This window comes from Carassius carassius, chromosome 50, assembly GCF_963082965.1.
Source record: "Carassius carassius chromosome 50, fCarCar2.1, whole genome shotgun sequence".
Lineage (NCBI taxonomy): Eukaryota > Metazoa > Chordata > Actinopteri > Cypriniformes > Cyprinidae > Carassius > Carassius carassius.
The window spans coordinates 18594561-18617843 of record NC_081804.1 but is presented as its reverse complement, the minus strand read 5'-3'; the positions used below and the strand labels follow the sequence as shown (position 1 = coordinate 18617843).

Here is a 23283-nt window from a genome sequence, read left to right as displayed (position 1 = left end):
CCGGTGAAACACACCAATTTGAAAAACTAATGGATTGCATAGTCGATATAAAAAACTGGATGACGAGTAATTTCTTACTGCTAAATTCTGAAAAAACAGAGGTGTTAATTATAGGACCTAAAAACTCTGCTTGTAATAACCTAGAACACTGTCTAAGACTTGATGGTTGCTCTGTCAATTCTTCGTCATCAGTTAGGAACCTAGGTGTGCTACTTGATCGCAATCTTTCCTTAGAAAGCCACGTTTCTAGCATTTGTAAATCTGCATTTTTCCATCTCAAAAATATATCTAAATTACGGCCTATGCTCTCAATGTCAAATGCAGAAATGTTAATCCATGCATTTATGACCTCAAGGTTAGATTATTGTAATGCTTTATTGGGTGGTTGTTCTGCATGCTTAGTAAACAAACTACAGCTAGTCCAAAATGCAGCAGCAAGAGTTCTTACTAGAACCAGGAAGTATGACCATATTAGCCCGGTCCTGTCAACACTGCACTGGCTCCCTATCAAGCATCGCATAGATTTTAAAATATTGCTTATTACTTATAAAGCCCTGAATGGTTTAGCACCTCAGTATTTGAATGAGCTCCTTTTACATTATAATCCTCTACGTCCGCTACGTTCTCAAAACTCAGGCAATTTGATAATACCTAGAATATCAAAATCAACTGCAGGCGGCAGATCCTTTTCCTATTTGGCGCCCAAACTCTGGAATAACCTACCTAACATTGTTCGGGAGGCAGACACACTCTTGCAGTTTAAATCTAGATTAAAGACCCATCTCTTTAACCTGGCATACACATAACATACTAATATGCTTTTATTATCCAAATCCGTTAAAGGATTTTTAGTCTGCATTAATTAGGTAAACCGGAACCGGAAACACTTCCCATAACAACCTATGTACTTGCTACATCATTAGAAGAATGGCATCTACGCTAATATTTGTCTGTTTCTCTCTTGTTCCGAGGTCACCGTGGCCACCAGATCCAGTCTGTGTCCAGATCAGAGGGTCACTGCAGTCACCCGGATCCAGTACGTATCCAGACCAGATGCTGGATCAGCACCTAGAAAGGACCTCTACATCCCTGAAAGACAGCGGAGACCAGGACAACTAGAGCCCCAGATACAGATCCCCTGTAAAGGCCTTGTCTCAGAGGAGCACCAGGACAAGACCACAGGAAACAGATGATTCTTCTGCACAATCTGACTTTGCTGCAGCCTGGAATTGAACTACTGGTTTCGTCTGGTCAGAGGAGAACTGGCCCCCCAACTGAGCCTGGTTTCTCCCAAGGTTTTTTTCTCCATTCTGTCACCGATGGAGTTTCGGTTCCTTGCCGCTGTCGCCTCTGGCTTGCTTAGTTGGGGACACTTCATCTACAGCGATATCGTTGACTTGATTGCAAATAAATGCACAGACACTATTTAACTGAACAGAGATGACATAACTGAATCCAATGATGAACTGCCTTTAACTATCATTTTTGCATTATTGACACTGTTTTCCGAATGAATGTTGTTCAGTTGCTTTGACGCAATGTATTTTGTTTAAAGCGCTATATAAATAAAGGTGACATTTTTTTGTGGGTGGAGTATGTGTGTTTTGCGTCAGCACTGATTGTTTCATGTGGGCGTCTCCGCTTATTGTTCTTTATTACCTGCTGCCACTCATTACCCTTCCCTATATATTGCCCTGTGTTTTTTCAGAGCATTGTTAGTCATTCCCATGTTCTCATGTTCTGCCTTCAGCCTTCTGTGTTTGTATTCTCGTCGTTGGATTGTCCTGTCTTCCTGGAACCCCGTCCACTCCATCTCATCCCCGGATCTCATCACTTACCTTCACGGCTCTTCCCCCGCAGTTCCTGTGTCACACTCTCCAGCTGCCAACGCACCATCGCACCCCGGATCACCTGTGAGCTCTGCCTCTTCCTGGACTTCGTATTCCCGTCAAGATTCCCACGCGCGGTCCAAGCGCTGGTGACACAGGTGTCTGAGCTTACCCAGCAGATCCACCAGCGGACCTTTCCCTCTGCCCAGCCCCCGAGACTTCCCCGATGACCACTTCCGACCTGAGCCTCATCTTCCGGTGCCAGATTTCTGCAGAACATTCCTAACCAAGTGTTCCATGATCTTCCCTACAGCCTTGCACCTTTGTGACGGAGGAGTCCAAGGTAGCATTTGCACTCACGTTACTCTCCGGCAGGGCCGCCCTATGGGGGACTGCAGTGTGGGAGAACCACCATCCATGCTGCACCTCGTTTCACTCCCTCTCTGAGGAAATGAGGAGAGTATTCGACCGGGCTGCGGCTGGCAAGGAAGGAGAGGAGGATCTATCCGTAGCGGACTTTTCTATCAAGTTCTGCACCTTGGCGGCCGCGTGCAAGTGGAACGAGGAGGCGCAGTGGGATAGATTCCTGCATGGGTTGGCCGACCGTATTCATAAGGAGATCTACCTCCTCGAGTTGTCAACCAGTCTCAACAGACTCTTCGACTTGGCACTTCATGTGGATGCTCGGATTAATCGTCTGGGATGGCAGACCAGTCACACACGCCTTCTCAACTCTCCGGAGAGTAGTAACTCGAGTCGAGAGAACATGGTCGGTCCCGTCATCGATCACGAACCCATGCAGGTGGGTAGAGCTTGACTGTCCCGGGAGGAGAGAGAGAAGCGGAGGTCCCGAGGACTTTGTTTATACTGCGGTGGCTCGGGACATCTCCTACGCACGTGTCCAGTAAAAGAGCCAGCCCGGTAGTACGTTTGAGGCTACTATCGGGTGGGATCTCTGCCGGGAAGTCCTCAACAACATCATCGACTCTCCTTCCGGTGAAACTGCGGTGGGGCAACAACACTCACACGTGTCACACCCTTCTGGATTCGGGAGACGAAGGTAATTTCATTGACATTGTCCTTGCACATCACCTGAACCTTCCTGTCCTTCCCTTATCCCGTCTGATCCATGTCAGCGCACTCAGTGGCCAGGAACACCCGCACGTCACCCACACTACTGAACCCATATCTCTGCTCACCTCAGGCAACCACACTGAAACCCTAACCCTGCTCCTCATGGACTCCCCTGTAGCACCTGTAAGGGAAACAGGTCAATTTAGCTCAAAGGGAATCATTTAATATTTTAAAGGGAATTTGAACAGAATCACTGTTTCACGGCTGATCACTGAGACGCCGTGCGATTCACTGAACGAGCCGTTTAACATCAAATCTGCGCTGGATATTAATATCCAAAGTATAGTGAAAACACTATCAATTAGCACAGTAACAAGATCGGCAGTTTAAGACATTAACTTGTAAGCACAAAACACAAGATACTTCTCTTTTCAATATGAATAAGGCTTTATTAGATAAATCAAAGACATATAACTAATCTAACACACAAACGCACGCACTCACACATTCACACAAGTTGCAGGAAGATCGAAAGTTAGGGAAAGATGAGTTTAAGAGAATGGAAATGTGGAATCCCAAGTTTAAAGTAATACGTTAAATTGCATAGACATGAACAACCATCAATCACGTAATTAGCCCTCGCATTGAGTTCCTCAATGAGGTTAAAATTATATTAGATACACCAGTAAAGGTCACAGTCTGGAGGTTACTTGCGTCTCCTGTGAAAAGGGAGTCCCCTTTGTTGTCGTTGAAAAGGGGACTTTCCCGATGTCGCTGATTGGCTGGAAGTTCAGTAGTCGTTGAAGTGACGTCTTGGGAAACCCTGGTTGGGCGTTGGCTGAAGACGGAGTTGTGTGCGGGTTGAAGTTGAAACTCGACGTAACAAAACTTAACTCAGAACACGAAACTCTCAAACGGAAAAGAAAAGAAGTAAAGTTTGGCGAGACTAGGTGGTGTTCCTTCTCATCGTGGCTAAGTAACAGCAGGCGTGCAGGCTGAAGCACGCTGGAACCGCGCTCAAAGAACAATGGTGACAAACAGCATGGATAAAAGCTAAAGCTAAGAAGCCAAGCTAAAAGCTGGCATGACTGATAGCAAAAGCAAGGCTAGAACTAAAAGCAGACATCACTAATAGCAGAAGCATAGCTAGAGACTAAAAGCAGACATGACTAATAGCAGAAGCATAACTAGAGACTAAAAGCAAGATTTTATGGTGTCCTGAGTAATTAAACTGTCCTGTTGGCCACACCTCAAATGTTGTCTTGACCAATCAGATACTGTCTTGGCTCGGGGGCATCATAAATCATATGTTTATCTTACCAAGCATGTGGTCCGAATTTTCCCGCTCTTACAGGGTCTAATTTTGGACATGATTCCTATAACCAGAATATGATATATTTGACAAATAATTGATTGTCTGGACTAATTCAAGCAAGCAGATATGATTACGTAGATACTAGACATGACTATGTATCCTTAAGCTATCCCATAGTTATTAAAAGACATACACAATAAGTGATTATAACATGATAGTCAAATGTGTGGGTTACACATAAATGAATATGGAGTGAAGCGATGGACTGATTCATTTAAGTCTTTTTGAGTTCATTCTGGTCCATATATATGTACAAAAGACAGTTTATTTGCCATTCTCTTGACAAAGACTTCTGTGGAGACCAGAGGTTCAAAGCCCCCTACCCCCTTAGGAATTTCAGTCTGGTTCTGCTAGGTGGGGGGAAGTCAATGGAAGTGTTTAACTCTCATGGATTTACATGTGATGTCCAGCGTTGTATTTCCATTACGAACAACAAATTTGACACTAAATTTCTCTCCTTCGTTTTGAAATTGTAAATAGTTGTTCTAGTGGTGTTAATGTTGAAAGCTGGTGTGTGAACAAGTTGGTTGCTCATCTTGCTTGGGACTTGTGGCACAGAATGTTTTATGACTTCCTGAGGAATTCGGCTCGTGTTTCAAACACAGCCCTGATCGACTCTTTAATTTGTCTGGTTCGAGTCATTTCTGCTACACACCCATCGTATTAGGTCATCCCTGGCTGGTCAAGCACAATCCACGAGTGGATTGGGGTTTCAACACTGTCACCTTTTGGAGTTGTCATGAGTCTTGTCTGGTTTCTGCTTGTCCTGCTGTGTCTGTTTCTGTCTTTCAGGAGGAGACCATGGTTTTGTCAAATGTGCCCGCGGAGTACCTTGACCTAAAGGAAGTGTTCAATAAGTCCAGTTCTGCTTCTCTCCCTCCACATCGTTCCTATGACTGTGCCATAGATTTAGCTCAGGTAAGTGAGCTGAACAACATCACGGTAAAGAATACCTATCCTATGCCGTTGATGTCTTCAGCGTTCAAGAGGTTACAGGGAGCATCCATCTTCACAAAATTGCATTTACGTAACGCTTATTATTTGGTCCGCATCAGGAAGGGGGATGAGTGGAAAACTGCCTTTAACACCCGTAGAGGGCACTTTGAAAATTTGGTGATGCCGTTCGGGCTCTCCAACTCGCCATGGGTTTTCCAAGCACTCGTGAATGACGTGTTGAGAGACATGGTAGATCAGTTTATATGTTTACCTGGATGACATACTGATTTTTTCTTCATCTCTCCAGAAACATGTGCAACACGTCAGACGAGTGCTCCAGAGATTACTTGAGAATGTTTTTTTTGTCAAGGCGGAGAAATGCGTATTCCATGCACAGTCAGTTCCCTTCCTAGGATATATCGTCTCGTCTTGGGGGAATACGTATGGATCCTGACAAGGTTAAGGCTGTGATAGATTGGCCAAGTCCAGATTCCCGTAAGGCCCCTACAGCGGTTTCTGGGGTTCGCCAATTTTTATCGACGTTTCATTCGTAATTTCAACTAGTCTCACCTCTGACTGCCTTGACCTCCCCCAGTACTCCGTTCAGGTGGTCTAATACAGCCGAAATGGTATTTTCCAACCTCAAGAGCCACTTCGTTTCGGCTCCCATCTTAATAGCCCCTGATCCCACACGCCAGTTTGTGGTGAAGGTCGACGCTTCAGAGGTGGGAGTAGGTGCAGTTCTTTCCCAACGTGCTGCCTCAGACGACAAGATGCATCCATGCGCGTTTTCTTCTCATCATTTATCTCCTGCAGAATGTAATTATGACATTGGTAACAGAGAATTGTTGGCCGTCAAATTAGCATTAGAGGAGTGGCATCACTGGTTGGAAGGGTCGGGGGTACCTTTCATCGTTTGGACTGACCATAAGAACTTAGAATACATTAGAACTGCTAAAAGACTCAATTACAGGCAGGCTCGGTGGGCACTTTTTTTCGGTCGTTTTGATTTTTCTCTATCGTTCCGCCTGGGTTCCAAAAACATCAAACCCGATTCTTTGTCACGTCTTTTTGATCCTTCCGAACGCCCGGTGACTCCCGAGTGCATTTTACCTGAGAGTATAGTCGTCTCATCACTCGTATAGGAGGTCGAGTCGAAGGTCAAGACGGCCTTAGAAGGTGTAACGCCTCCTCCCGGGTGCCCACCGAATCATTTATTTGAGCCAGAGGAGTTACGGTCCAACGTTATTCAGTGTGGTCCCTGCTCTAATGTAGCTTGTCATCCAGGGATAAGCCGCACCAAGGGTTTAGTATAGCAACGATTCTGGTGGCCACTGATGGCTCGCGACGTTCACGGTTTTGTTTTGGCTTGCTCAGTTTGCGCCAGTGGCAAGTCGTCTAACAGACCTCCGGATGGGCTTCTTCAACTGCTGTCTGTCCCTTCGAGACCCTGGTCCTTCATCACACTAGATTTCGTTACCGCCCTCCCACCTTCTAATGGCATGACGCTCGTTTTGACTGTAGTGGACCGATTCTCGAAGGCAGCACATTTCATTCCCTTGCCCAAATTACCTACAGCCAAGGAGACAGCGGTCACTGTTATTGATCACATCTTTCGGTTACATGGCCTCCCGGTAGACGTGGTTTCTGACAGGGGATCCCAATTTATTTCCAAATTTTGGAAAGAATGTTGTAAATTGTTAGGAGCAACGGTTAGTCTGTCTTCAGGTTATCACCCTCACAGCAATGGTCAGTCAGAGCGAGCCAACCTTAATTTAGAGAAAACGTTGTGATGTTTAGTCTCCAAGAATCCTTCTTCCTGGAGCCAACAACTCTCTATGGTTGAGTACGCTCATAACTCGTTACCAGTGTCAGCCACGGGTCTCCCTCTGTTTCAGTGTAGCATAGGTTACCAGCCACCTGTTTCTCCTAGTCTGGAATCTAAACTCGCGGTCCCCTCCGCTCATGCATTTGTCCAGATGTCAAATGCAGAAATGTTAATCCATGCATTTATGACCTCAAGGTTAGATTATTGTAATGCTTTATTAGGGTGGTTGTTCTACATGCTTAGTAAACAAACTACAGCTAGTCCAAAATGAAGCAGCAAGACTTCTTACTAGAACCAGGAAGTATCACCATATTAGCCCGGTCCTGTCAACACTGCACTGGCTCCCTATCAAACATCGTATAGACTTTAAAATATTGCTTATTACTTATAAAGCCCTGAATGATTTAGCACCTCAGTATTTGAATAAGTTCCTGTTACATTATAATCATCCACGTCCGCTGCGTTCTCAAAACTAAGGCAATTTGATAATACCTAGAATATCAAAATCAACTGCGGGTGGCAGATCCTTTTCCTATTTGGCACTTAAACTCTGGAATATCCTACCTAACATTGTTTGGGAGGCAGACACACTCTTGCAGTTTAAATCTAGATTAAAGACCCATCTCTTTAACCTGGCTTAAACATAACACACTAATATGCTTCTAATATCCAAATCGATTAAAGGATTTTTAGGCTGCATTAATTAGGTAAACTGGAACCGGGAACACTTCCCATAACACCTGATGTACTTGCTACATCATTAGAAGAATGGCATCTACGCTAATATTAGTCTGTTTCTCTCTCATTCTTAGGTCACCGTAGCCACCAGATCCAGTCTGTATCCAGATCAGAGGGTCACTGCAGTCACCCGGATCCAGTACATATCCAGACCAGATGGTGGATCAGCACCTAGAAAGGACCTCTACATTCCTGAAAGACAGCGGAGACCAGGACAACTAGAGCCCCAGATACAGATCCCCTGTAAAGACCTTGTCTCAGTCGACCGGGACAAGACCACAGGAAACAGATGATTCTTCTGCACAATCTGACTTTGCTGCAGCCTGGAATTGAACTGCTGGTTTCATCTGGTCAGAGGAGAACTGGCCCCCCAACTGAGCCTGGTTTCTCCTAAGGTTTTTTTCTCCATTCTGTCACCGATGGAGTTTTGGTTCCTTGCCGCTGTTGCCTCTGACTTGCTTAGTTGGGGTCACATTATTTACAGCGATATCGTTGACTTGATTGCAAATGGATGCATAGACACTAATTAAACTGAACAGAGATGACATCACTGAATTCAATGATGAACTGCCTTTAACTGTCATTTTGCATTATTGACACACTGTTTTCCTAATGAATGTTGTTCAGTTGCTTTGACGCAATGTATTTTGTTTAAAGCGCTATATAAATAAAGGTGACTTGACTTGACTTATACCGCCTGTGATACTCTGCCGCCTGCCCCGTCCTCTGCCTGGTATTGTTATTGATTCTGGATATTCGCTGTTACCTGAATTCTTCCTGTCTGACCATTCTTAATAAACTACTGAATTTGGATCCGAACGTCTCTGACTCCATGTTACACCATGTGCCTTGTGCTGCTTTACTTATCTTTCTTTTTTACATGACCTATTTTGTATAGTTGTACTTTTTTATTTTATTATCTGTATTTAATGTTCTACTGTCTACTAGTGTTTTCTGTATGCACCAAGGGTTTGAGAGTAACGCAATTTCAATTCCCTGTATGTATGTACTGTACATGTGGAAGAATTGACAATAAAACAGACTTGACTTGAAGCACCCTTGATGCATAAAGGGTAAAGAAAAGAAGGTTTTGTCCTGCTGCACAAGACCTCATTCCAAGAAAGCTTGTTTATGCCTCTCAAACCCTGTCCAGATCACCACATTAGATGTGCTTGCACACACAAAATCCATTGCTTTTATAGTGGACATGGTAATTTTTCTTTTCTCTGCAGCAAAAGTGTCAGACCCTTCGCTGCCGAGGTCAAGCTTGGGAGGCCATACCAGGCATATCAAGTCAAACAATACAATGAAGTTACTCACTTTTGATTCACTTGCAGACCTTCCCGCTTCTAGGATGCGGTCCAAACTCCAAGACAATGATGGACATGTTGCTCGGTCTGAAGGGAGGGTCTGCTTGCAAAATGCACTGTCCAATAGTGAGCCAGGCTTTTACAGCCGTTACTTCCTCGATCAAGAAAAATGGTGATCCCAGGCCCTTGATCTCAGACACCTAAACCTTGCCATAATGACATGCCATTCAGAATGTCAACTCTGAAGCAAATCCTCACACAAATATGTCTGGTTTTTATAGGTTGATATGAAAGATTTTACTTTTGACTTCAAGACAGCACCCCATCACAGACCATTCTTGAGATTTACATTCAAGGGGGAGCTTATCAATATATAGAACTTCCTTCAGACGGTCTCTGGCCCCAAGCACATTTTACGAAGTTCAAGAACACAGCTTTTTCCACAAAGACAGATGGGAATACACTTTGTGAATTACTTCGATGATTGGCTTGTGTTAGGCAGATCAGAGCAGGAAATTCTTGTTCACAGGTCACTGCTTCTAAGCCACCTGGAGTGCCTTGGGCTCAAATTGAATTTAGCTAAGAGCCCAGCCAGTGGGTCATCGTAATGAGAACCGTTATTTAGCCCAAATGTGGGCCTGGCTTATTTCGAAATGCTCACTGACAATTCAGTGGCTATTGGCGTTGTTCACATTGGGGTCTTCTCTTCCACCTCATGTCAGACTCCTCCTCTGTAATTTATATCTGGGCCTGCTTTACATACAACCCCTTCAATTCTGGCTCAAAGCCTGTGCTCCTTCCCATGCTTGCCACCTGCTTTTGCCTCAGAGTGACCCACCACTGCATCAGAGCCATAACCCCTTGGAAAGTCCTCGTCTATATCTGACAGATGTTTCTTTGGGACTGACCTCCGAGAAGAAAGGTAGTCACAAAAGATGCATCCAACTCAGGTTGGGAAGCACTGTACAAGGGCAGAACGGCATTTGGCTTCTGGTACATACAGAAGCAATGCCTGAAATTCAACTGCCTTGAGATGAGGGTGGTTTTTCGGGCCATAAAAACCTTCCTGCCAGCCTTGAAAGGGCACAACATCCTTGTCCATTCAGACAACATGACAATATTAGCCTTTATAAATTCAGAGGATGGGCAGGGTCCCAATTTACTCTGCCCATTTCGGGCCCTTAGGGCCCTATTTTAACGATCTAATCGCAAAGTGTAAAATGCCTATTCTCTTAATAAGTAATGGGCGTAACGTTCAATACACCAATCAGAGTGTCATCTCCCATTCCCTTTAAGAGCGAGATGTGCTCAAACCATGGCGGGTCACTATTTACAGGGTGGAATTTGTTGGCGGAAAAGCTGAACGCTTCTCAAGTGAAGAAACCGATCTGCTCGTGTGCGAAGTTAAAGCGCGTGAGCAGATAATCTACGGAACAAGCAGGCATCCACCAAAGCTCTGCGCGATAAGTTAGTTAATATATGTATGTGTGTGTATTGGGATTACTGTTCAATTAATTATCTAATTTCATTCATCATTATAAGTAGTAATAGGCTGAATTGCAAATAGGTAGCCTAATTTTATTAAAACGCAATGACTATCCATCATTACATTTTTATATTTATGTAGCCTACACAATATTATTCTTTTACACTGTAATCCTTTTGTTTTTAATATTTGGCATGTTTGTGTGATGCACATCCCTGTGTGTAATAAGCAAAGTCAGTGCGCACTGTGGACCCACAGCGCTATTGACTTTAGACCAGGTTTGAGTTGGTCTATGGCGCAGTTTTTTTTTAGCTCCTTAAAATAGCAATGCGCCAGTAATGCGCCTGAACACACGTCTTTTTTAGATCAGCATGCCCATGGGTGCACAAATGGGCGCAAATGCATTTGCTAATTAAATGAAGTGGCACTGGACAGGAAAATGCAAATGGCGCCGGACTGAAACTAGCAAACACACTTGCGCTGCGCCTTGGGTCGCATTGTGCCGGGTGTATGATAGGGCCCTTAGAGTTTACGTAAATCTAACCACTTTAGGCAATTAGAGCAGCTCTTTGTATGCTGCTCTAAAGGGCTGCCAGTCATGAAGCAGAGACCATCCCATTAATAGTCCAGCGGATTTGTAATAGGTGATATCTGTGTGGCAGCCAGTTGGTCTTTGCCATCTACCTTCCTTAGATTTTATAACCTGGATGTCCTTGCCCTTTAGGCATGGATTTTATCAGCTTAATCTCTCTGATCCCCATGTGAGTGGAAAGGGTCTTAATTATGCAGGCCCCAGCCTCAGAATCTGGGTCTCATTGACCCTTTTTAGGACCCCATTTAGGAGCCCTCATTATGGGCACTCCAGGGCTTGGCTCACAGAGTGACTTCGTGCTGCACTTATGTATAGTGTGGCACTATTGGATGCATCTCTATAGCGTTTCACGGAACATGAGAGACTGTTTTTGAAAAACAGTCTCTGGTTACTAACGTAACCTTGGTTCCCTGAGATAACATGAACAAGTGTTGCATAGACTGCCATGCTATAAAGCTGCAATCTATCATTCTTTGCTGGTCAAAGTGTTTAAATTCAACAATTTCTGGATTAAGTTTATACAGCTTTTCTCACATAAAGGCTGAGCTGCTTGGGTTTTGCTTTGGTTCACTTAGCCTTTTGTTTGACCTACTTCTGGCGGTTAAAAGCGTCAAACCCAAAAGGCAAAAGGAACAGACAGGCTGTTTTTTTTTCATCTTGCTGTGACTCATAATGATGTACAGATCATATTAATTTCGGCTCCCATATTTAACAGGTTGGAGTTTGCACACTGAGACACGCATCTCAGGCGCGCTCGAGCCACGCGGAAAACGGGTGCATGCTAGAAATAAAACCGACGCTTTTCCAACGGGAGTGTTCTCTGGCTAGAGCGCAGAACAGCGGAGTTTGTAGGCTATGGACCAAAGTGCATGTCTGAGCTTGTGTTTTGTTGCTTTGACATTGTGGAAAATAGAGTAGCTAATAGAAACAAAATGTATTAGCATTTTTACCCGTCTAAATTAATCTTGTTTTTCTTTATTTAAATTTCGTTTTTTCTTTATGTAAATTTCGTTTTTTCTCTATTTAAATTTTGTTTTTCTTTATTTAAATTTCGTTTTTTCTTTATTTAAAATTCGTTTTTTCTTTATTTAAATTTAGTTATTCTTTGTTTAAATCTACCCTTACTGTGCCAATTTGTTAGTCAGAAAAATATAAGACTACCTTAAAAGTATTGCTTAATTTAACAGACCTGTGTGAGTGCATTTTATATCACTAGTGCAGTGTCCATTCTTGGAGCAAGCCCTGCCTGCGTGAGGTGCGCCGCTTCCCGCTCGCGCTGTTCTGAATGACTGTAGTTTACTAAAAGTTTATTAATTCTGAATGTGTCGCGTCTAGCGTGTCCATCTATATTGCACCAAATGCGACACTGCACTCCCTTGTGAAGTCGATTGGATGAACGGTTCTCGAAATAATAAAAATGCAAACGGACATACAGACACAGATTCCTGCCTTTATTAGAGAGAAAAATATGTACAGCCCCTCTCTCCGAAGCTTCGAATAGTCGATGTTCATTACTACCGAAGCTCAAAAAATGGTATTCGGACCAGCCCTAAACTTTTTCCTCTTACAAGGCTATTCCTGAATTCAGTATTATTCTGGGGGCCGGATGGAAATCTCTGGCGGGCTGGATTTGGCCCGCGGGCCGCCAGTTGACGTTGCATGCTGTACAGTATACTTACCCCGGACTTGTGAGCGTCAGCCCGGGATGATTCCAGCGCGGCTCTCCGCTCTCTCAGCTGGGCCTGCCTCACCTCCAGGTCGCGAATCTGCTTCTCCACAGCCTCGAGCTCGTGTCCTCGCCTGCAAACAAAGGTACATTCATGGTACATTCATCCACCATTAAAGCAAGTAACAGTGAGTACAGCAATGGTAATGTGTGTGAATACAGTATTAGCAATGTAAGCGCAGTTAGCAGCAACCACGCCGTTGATGCTAATAGGCTATAAGCTAATAGCGGGCCCAGGAGATCAAAATAAAACTAGTGATAACGAGGCGCTCTGATTGTTTTTGTTGTAGAATACAATAGAGGATATATTCACATATTATATAAACGGAAACGATGGTGTATAAAATAGTTTTTTAAGATAAAAATAGTTGATAAAAAGAATATGGTGACGGAGCTCAAACGCAGTACAGGTGCCAACAACAAACAGGAAGTCCATCCAGCAAATCCATCCATCGCCACTCCCTCCTGACTGATAATGTACCCCAGGAATGATGTATTTCTGATGAAATTCACACTTCTCGACTGTGGCATACAATTTGTGGTTGATTAATCACTGTTACACTGACCTCATATGTTGTACATGTTCTTCATATGTGTGAGAGTAAACAAAGATGTCATCGATGTACACGATTACCCAGCGATCCAGCATGTCCCAAAAGACGTCATTGATGAAGGACTGAAACACAGAAGGACTGTTAGCAAGACCGAAGGGCATAACAGAATATTCATAGTACCCGGTACAGGTAGAGAAACCTGTTTTCCATTCATCACCCTCCTTTATGCAGATGAGATTGTATGCATTACGAAGATCTAGCTTAGAGGAGTAATTGGCCTTGCGAAGTTTTTCTAAGGCCGCTGATACTAGAGGTATTGAATAACGGAATTTAATGGTAATGTCATTAAGGCCCTGGTAATCAATACAAGGACGAAGGCCTCTATCCTTCTTCTTGATGAAAAAGAAACCCACTGATGCAGGTGAGGTTGATGGTCTGATGAACCCCTTGGAAAGTGGTTTCAGGTTTCAGACAGCTGGCCTGACATGGGGGATCCCACTGACTGATCTGACCTCCTTCCAGGAAATGAGTGGATTGTGATGTCTTAGCCAGGGCAGTCCAAGAATGACCAGATTATTTGGTGACGTGATGATGTAGAAGTGAATGTTCTCTTTATGGAAGGTCTCGGTCACCAACACTAACTCCACAGTGGTGTGTAAAACCCATCCATCTCCAAGAGGTCATCCATCTTGCGCCTTCACTGCCAGCATAGAATTACAAGGAATCAATGGAATGTTATGTTGTCGGGCAAACTCATGTGACATGAAATTCCCTGCAGCACCTGAGTCCAATAGTGCTAACGTGGATATATCATTTTCTTTTAGAGACAATTTTATGGGTATCTTTAAGCATGTCTTGGAGTAATATGCCTGAATGCGTGAACTCACTGCAGAAGAAGTGCGAAGAGGTGTTCATATAGGACAGGAAGCCAGGAGGTGACCCGCTTGTCCACAGTAAAGACAGAGACGTTGATGCAGTGTTCATGCTCCTCTGGTGATAGTTGAGTATATGCCAGCTGCATGGGTTCCTCAAAAGGATATGATGAAGTGTTTACAACCGATTGATTAGTTGGAATTGCTCTGACAGGGCGACAAGATCTAATCAGATTGTCAATTTGAATCGCCAGTTCAATGAATTGGTTCAACTATCTTCCCTCGTCCCTGCATGCCAGTTCAGATTGAAGATCCAGACTGAGTGCTTTGCGGAAAAGCAGTTTAAGCGTACTCTCAACCCAATCCGTTTGAGCGGCGAGAGTGTGAAAAGATAAGGCATACTCAGCTGTGGTGTTTCTGCCCTGAGATAAAACAAGTAACTGTTCATCCGCACTTTTACCTCCTACAGAGAGCATTGTAGTAGAAATCCCTTGCACCTCATGGGGTTTCCGTAGAATTTTTCTGGGAGAGCCAGGCGAGGATTCATTGAAGGAATGAGAGGAGGTGACGTGTTCACGCTCGGCTGGCTAAGCGTTGATTCTGAAGATGACATATGAATACTCCAAGTGCACTAACTAGCTCCTCCGAGAGTGTTGTTAGTCGAGTTAGCTGTTGCTAATGATCAGCAAGTTTATTTGCCTGAGCTGACACTTCCGTGGAAAGTTGAGCCAGAGCTGCTGGATTGTGCTGTGGTGAAGTCTTCTGTAATCCATCTGCAGCTTTATTCTAGAACGTAATAAACAGGCAAGGTCAAACACCAGCAAACACAACAGAGAAGGCAATCCAAATCATAGTCAAGAGAAAGCAAGGATCAGGGCAGGTACAAAACAATCAATAAGCGAGAGACAGTCCAAGGTAATTCACAGAGAGATCAGGCATGGAAGGAAAATGCTCAGAAATGTACACCGGGGCAATACAAGACTTTGCAATGAGGAAGGATCTGGTAGATGCTTATATAGTCACCTAATGGGTATCATGTGTAGGAGTAATCAGGACCGGGTGTGTCGGTGTGTATATGTGATTAGTCCGAATAAAGATGAGTACTCAGGCGAGAAGTGCAGGAGTCTCGATCGTGACAATAAGCCTGGTAGTCCTGGAAACACACCGAGAATTTCCATCACAAAATATGGCATGAGTGGAGATAAAAATTAGATAAAGACATAAATTACATTTTAAGTAGAAAAAAAGTGATTTTTCTTGGAAATGTATCTGTAGAAATATAAAAGAGTGCAACTATTCATTTCAAACAGTATTCAAGTACACTTATTTGATCTGGAAGCTACAAAGTGACTTATGTTTTATTTTTCCCCCCAGTTATATGCATCTCTGGATTGTTGACTGGTTTACTCCAAAGGTGCCCAAACAAGTGAAGGTGAGGGTCCAGAATGTGTGTCGCCTTAGTGGATCAACATCAAAGCTGGAAACAATGGAGACAAAAAAAAACTATAACTTGTTGCAAAGTTCTTATAGTCATTTTTTTCACTGATGCTGGTAAATTATGTATAAATCATTAATTATTCTTATAATGACATGCTATGATAATACAACCTAATAGAACCAAAATAGGTTTGTTTTCTTATTCTTGCATTCTGCCTATGGTATGAGCTGTGCTCCAGACAGACTTAATCCCTCCTGCTTGACTCGCACCCTGGATCAGCACTTTGAGAAACCCAGCCACCATCTAGGCGGCTGCATATATGTAAAAAACCCATCTAACCCTAAAAAAATTCTAACAAATGGTTTCTCAGCTGTTTTCTGTAGTATTAGGTGTCCTTAATATTATACTAAACATTTACCAAAGTTTGTCCACTAGAAAGGTGTAATTTTCAAGATGGTGTCCAAGATGGGCAGGGAGCCCTTAAAATATCCTAACTCCTTCATTATTTCACTTAGTCAAGTAATCTTGGTGTCTAACCCAATGTTTTCTGGGTCTGTGAATCCATTGGACTTGTCTTAATTGCACTGACATGATTACATACTTATGGAATACATGATTTTGTGAGAATACTGTAAGGTTTTATCATTGTTTGGGGTGAACCAGAGATGTAAACAATTTAGCCTATGTCATGTAACTCCTACTCAGTACATGTTTTTTGCTAAAACACAGATTTTACATTCAATGTAAAAGTAATTGCACCCAAAAGTAACTTAAATTGGAGTTGTATAACTTTGATCATAAACAACCCTGAATTAGCCCGAACAGAGACCTGTGTTTGAAACCTCTAAAATGGTCACTAATTTCAATTTTAATAAGGTAATGCATATGTAATGCATCCTCTATAGATGTTTTTGAGTATAAAGGTGGCATTATACTAAACCCAACAAAACTAAATTCACAATTTTCAGTAATTCAGAAGATGGTGGTAGAGAATACTGACATTTGATATTGCTTGACTCATTGTAATGTTGTTGGCAGCACAGTGTATACCATCTTGCTCAAACAAAATTCATCCTTGACTACTTAAAAAAAGAAAAGTTCTTTATTTTTTTGTAACTGAATTCAAAAAAGTAAACTTTTGTATATTCTAGATTCATTGCACACAAACAGAAATATTTCAAGAGTTTTTTGTTTTAATTCTGTTTGTTACGACTTACAGCTTAGGGGGGGGTGGAAATCAGTATCTCAAAAAATTAGAAATAATCCATTTTGAGCTTGATTAGTTTTATTAATTATGAGTATAAATACTGGGTACCTCCTAGGCTAGTTCAGAACATGCAACCACAATTATGGGAAAGACTAACGACTTGATAGTTGTCCAGAAGACAATCATCGACCCCCTCCACAAGGATGGTAAGCCTCAGAAGGTCATTGCTGAAAGGGCTGGCTGTTCACAGAGTGCTGTATCAAAATATATTTATAGAAAGTTGACTGGAAGGAAAAAGTGTTGTAGGAAAAGGTGCACAAGCAGCAGGGATGACCACAGCCTTGGGAAGATTGTCAGGAAAATCAGATTCAAGAACTTAGGAGAACTTCACAAGGAGTGGACCGAAGCAGTGCATCAAGAGCCACAACACACTCAGACGTCTTCTGGAAATGGGCTACAGTTGTCACATTCCTAGAACCAAGCCTCTCCTGAATCAGAAACAACATCAGAAGCACTTTTCTCCTTACCTGGGGTAAGGAGAAAATAACTGGACTGTTGCTCAGTGGTCCATAGTCCTCTTTTCAGATGAAAGTAAATTTTGCACTTCATTTGGAAATCAAGGTCTGGAGGAAGACTGGAGAGGCACAGAATCCAAAGTCCAGTGTGAAGTTTCCGAAGTCAGTGATGATTTTAGTGCAGTGACATCTGCTGGTGTTGGTTCATTTTGTTTTATCAAGTCCACAATTATTGCAGCAATCTACCAGGAGATTTTGGAGCACTTTATGCTTCCATCTGCTGACAAGCTTAATGGAGATGCTGATTTAATTTTGCAGCAGGAATTTAGCACCTGCCCACAGTGCCAAAACCACTTCCAAGTGGTTTGCTGACCATGATATTACTGTGCTTGATTGGCCAGCGAACTCACCTGACCTGAACTTCACAGAGAATCTATGGGGTATTGTGAAGAGGAAGATAAGTAACATCTGAAAAACAATACACAGGAGCTGAAGACCGCTATCAAAGCAACCTGCAGTGCCACAGGCAGTAATTGCAAAAGGAGCCCCAACCAAGTATTGAGTGCATTATTAAACCTACTTTGGAGATCTTGAACATTTCTGTTTTGTAAATCTTTTTTTTGATTGATCTTTGAGAAGATATTCAAATTTTTTGAGATACTGAAGCTGTAAGTCGTAACCATCAGAACTCAAACAAAAAACTCTTTAAATATTTCAGTTTGTGTGCAATGAATCTACAATATAAAAAAGTTTGCTTCTTTAAATTAAATTACAAAAAAATAAAGAACTTTTCCATGATATTCTAATTTATTTACATGTACATGAAATTGTACTTATTTTTCCCATAAATATGCTTGTAACCAATTGCTTTAATATATAATTGGATTTGTAATCACTTATCTATCATGCAAATATGTTAATTAGAATATTACATGGCCAAAACATGTATCAGGCACCAATATTTCTGGTCTAGGAGGAATAAAAGGAGTAATGGTATTTAAGGACCTGGCGGCTGCCATTTTGAAAATGGGGCCCTTCTTGCAGTCAAACTTTGGTAAACTTTTAGTATGTTTTTAAGTACATTTGATACTACTGTAAACCACTGAGAAACCTTTTGTTAGAATTGTTTTGGGGTCAAGACATATTTGCAGCTGACTAATCATCAACATCGGGAAGGCATCTGTCCAGACCACAGCCTTCAGTTCACCCTAAACACACACACACTGTTTCTCCTGTTTCTGTCTGATCATCAGCCACTGAGGCCATCAGAATACCCCATTCACATAACTTTAAACATTTTGCTCAGAATTGCATATACAGTAATATTTCATCAGTCAAACTCAGAAATTTCACAAGTTCGTTCACACAGTTTGTGTTTTCTCATGAAACACATAAGAACTTAGGCTACTAGGAGTCATGGGACAATCTCAAAATTACAATATTATTATTATATTGATAATATTGATTAATATGTTAATATTGATTAAATGTATTATTTGCTTTAAAAAAAAAAGATCAAATAGATGTGTCCTAACTAAAAAAATAATTACAACCAATCATAACCATTATCACACTATTGATTACAATCATATTCACAACCATCTTTTTTATCACATTATCATAATCATAATAGCACAATTATAGTGAAACCTGCATCAGAATTCACCAGCACTCATCAATGTGCAGTAAAAAGTGCAGACAATGCCAGTGGAAATAGGGATCCCCAAAGATCAAATCCTGTCACTGATGGGGATAAAAAATAAAGAGCTGTGTTTATATAGGTGATGTTCTGAATGAATGACTCCTAAATTTAAAGATGACTTTTGTCTACATCACAACAACAACAGTGAAACAACAGAGTCTAATTTAACAAACAAAACATATAAATACGTTACATAAGTGAAAACTGTGTTTTCTAATCATAAAATATGTGGCATTTCAGCCTATATTTGCACAGGTTTATTGTTGTATCATGTTTTTGCTGGAATCAGCTATGAACATTAGTCTCTTGTGTGGTTCACATGGCAAGTGTTACTCATGTAGGACACGTGAGTCCTTTTCCTGTGTGTAAAGGGAATCATTTTCAAGCTAAAGTCTTTATCTCAGTATACTGTATGATTCATTTAAATAATGTCTAGGTAGGCAGCACACAGGGTTATGAGCCACTGACTCTAAAAAGTTCACTGTAGCATTCTTTTAAAAATAGTTCTTATTATGGAAATGTAACGTACTTTAAAAGAATATACTTAAGTGTGAACTTACTGTGATGTATTTGGACACTTCATTGTATGTCAAATGCAATTCAATTAAAATATTTTAGTATAATAGTTTAAATTTGTGTTCAATGGAAATAGCTTAACCTATAAGTGCTTTTGGCAAACTTAAGTACAATTAAAGTACATCTTAAAGTAAAACTTAGCATTTGACATTACTTCAAAAAGTGCACTTTTTAAGTGTAAGTGTAAGTGTAAGTACAATCTTTTTAATTATACTTGAGTGACCTTTTATTTAATTTTAGCTCATTACAGTGTTTTTTATTTTTATATATACTTTTAAGGTTTGAAATACACTAGTGCACATTCAGTACAATTAAATGCCCTTCTTTTTCATAAGGGGCCATCTATTTAAGAAATATTACCTGCTTCACACCTCAAAAACTTTTTTAACAACACATTCAGATAGATGTCAAAAAGTTCACTATTTTTTTCTCCACAATTTGTGTGATGAATGTAAACTAACCTTGATTGAGAGCTAAAGCAGGAGCATAAACTACCACACCAGTGTACAGAATCTAAAGAGATAAAAACAGAACAATCAGCATTGATCAAAAACCAAACAACAAACTATACAATACATGTTTTAAATGTGGGAACATTTAATTCTACTCACCATTTGAATGAAATAAATTAAAGTGGCTGCAACACGAACAAGCTTACAAAACCGCATCTCCAAATCCTGTGAGAACAAGTCAGAACAAGTTTGTATCATGCTGGAGGGCTTCAACCTGCATAACTACAGCTGACACGGCCTATGGGATTTATTACTAAAGGTCATGACCTCCAAAAAGCCCAGCAACTTCTGGCCAACATCCTACCGCAATACTTTATTTCTGTCCACTGTAGAAAATATATATATATCATCTTAAATTGATGATTTCGATAATAAAATGTAATATTTAATAATAAAATCTGTATGCAATCTAGTGAAACTAGTGAAACCTAAAGTATAAAACCTTTGATGACAAAAGCCAATTTGAAATGTACATTCATGCATTGTATGTACTGGTACTGGCAGGAAGAACTCAGCAGTGAAAAAGACCACGAACGTGTAGGCGACCCCAAAGATGACATATGAGGCCCCGTATCTGTACACATCTGATGGGCCCCCAATCACTGTGACTGCAGACAAGAAGCTGGTGGTAAGAGAAAGGGCCACCGGCCTGCCCCCCGACCAGATTTTTTTTTGGATGAGGCTTTCTTTCTCTCTTTGATGGCGAAGAAGATTCCGATACCAGAGATGACCACAAACAGAAAGGTGAACACCAAATAGTCCCCAAAAATATAACTTGTTTTATATTAAAAACAAACCAGTAAGCCGATCCCAGATGAGAGAAAATAAATAAATAAATAAATAAATCCCGGAGAAGTAACATAACTGAGTAATGCAATTATTTTTAGGCATTAAAACAATATTTTAATGCATTATTTTTAAAAGGAACTTTCCCCAACACTGATCATGTTATATTATATAATATAAAGGATATAAAGGATGTGGTGTCTGTCAAGGTGTTATATTTTACTTGTGCAAAACCTAGAATGTGGTTCATTATGATGATGATGATGATGATGATGTGCTTTAGTGATGTTAATAAAGATTACTTTGTCATCAGTAAAACTCTCACGTGTAGTTTGCCTTGATAAATGCTGACAAAGTGTTTTTTTTTTGTTTGTTTGTTTGTTTGTTTGTTTGTTTGTTTGTAACAGATGTGATCATGTTAAAAACTTATAGATTTAAATCCATTTGCACTGATGACCATCACAAAATTAGAAGTTATTATTATATTATATTATATTATATTATATTATATTATATTATATTATATTATATTATATTATATTATATTATATTATATTATATTATATTATTAGGGTGCGAATAAAGTGCAACACCTTCTGACCATTTATCAATGCCATTGTTTTTAAAAATATGATTTACAGGATGAAATTCATGTTGATTCGTTAAACAAACTATTTTTAATGTACTTGTATTCGGTTCATATATCATTATATTGTGCAGTATAATACTTGTTGATCAATAATCAGTTACTTATAATATAATCAGAGTTTTTTCAAAGTGATATCTAGATATGCAAAAAGCCAAGTTTAAAAACGCGTTCAGGCTGTGCTCATGAGTGGAGACTAGCAGCGCGGTGTAATTTGAGCGCGTAAAAGCGCGTGGGACTCAGATTACAGCCTGAGCGTTTCTTCTAGTGCTCACACTCATAGGAAGGATTCCAGATGTGGACATCGTCCCTGTCAGGTCAGTCAGACCTTCCAAGTGGACAGAAGCTATCTATCATGTTACCTTTCGCTCTTGGTCTGTTTGTATTGCCGCTCTGTGCTGCGGTCTACTATGGACCTTTGCTCCCTGAAATGTCCAACGGGACTTTTCACCACTTTTTCGTCCCGGACGGTGATTACGAGGAGAACGTAGACCCCGAGAAATGTCAGATGCTCTTTAAATGGATCGACCGCAGACCGTGTCCGCTGGAGGAAGACCAGGACTCGATCATACGAGAGGATTTCATCATCATGAAACAACAGATAGAAGACGCGGCGCGCGTTCTGGAGAGCCTCGGGAAGAGCATCTCCTACGACCTGGACGGCGAGGACAGCTATGGGAAATACCTGAAGAGGGAGATCGTGCAAATCAATGAGGCTTTTACAAACGTGGAGAAATCTCTTGTGGAGCTGGAGACGAAATTCAAGCAAAACCAGGATACCGAGCAAAGAGAGGAGAATGAGTTCACCAGTAACTTCATCAAGCCCATGTATAATGTGAGGGACACTCTACAGGAAACGCTGGACATCTCTTCCGGACTCAAGGATAAACATGAACTCATCTCTCTGATCATTCGGAGCCATGGATCCAGGTTAAGCCGGCTTAAAAATGACTACCTGAATGTTAAGAGTCACAGACCTTCTGGACAGACTACAGTCTGAGTTGGATTGTTGTTATTCTGAAGTTTGTGAAACGTTGGATCTCCAAAATTTCCCAAAGCTTGAAACTTTTTTAGTGGTTTTGAGTACTGAAGGTACCTTCACTCTTATATATATATATGGAGATTTAAAAATGTTTTTGAGGCTTTATTATGTGTTCATAAGTCTATTGATTTCTAATTTTTTTTATTTTTTTTTTGTCTCTAAGCATGTACTGTATGCAAACATGATGTTAAGAATGTGTATGTCTTTTTTGATCGCATAGGTAGTTGCAGAATTTCTATAGCCACCAGTGAAATAAATTTAAATTGTATTTACTGTAAAATAAATAAATAAATAAATAGATAGATGACGTAAAATATGCTTTATGAGGTGCAGCCTTTAAATGAACCGTTTTATTCAAGTCAGAAATATGATTTAATAAGATTTAGTTAACCTGACTACAAACAAGCTTCATTTTAAATGGTTTCACTTCTTAGGTATTCTTTCAGATTGAAAACCATACACAGAATTTATATATATATATATATATATATATATATATATATATATATATATATATATATATATATATATATATATAT

The 23283-nt window shown here is 40.9% G+C and overlaps 1 protein-coding gene across 1 annotated transcript; it reads left to right on the top strand.

Annotated features, from left to right (window-relative positions):
* Positions 1–21956: 21956 nt before the first annotated feature.
* On the top strand, positions 21957–23241 carry LOC132133112 (fin bud initiation factor-like). Its single transcript, XM_059545833.1, has one exon. It carries the CDS (start codon positions 21998–22000, stop codon positions 22700–22702), a length of 705 nt encoding a protein of 234 aa, XP_059401816.1. The 5' UTR covers positions 21957–21997; the 3' UTR covers positions 22703–23241.
* The last annotated feature ends 42 nt before the right edge of the window (positions 23242–23283 follow it).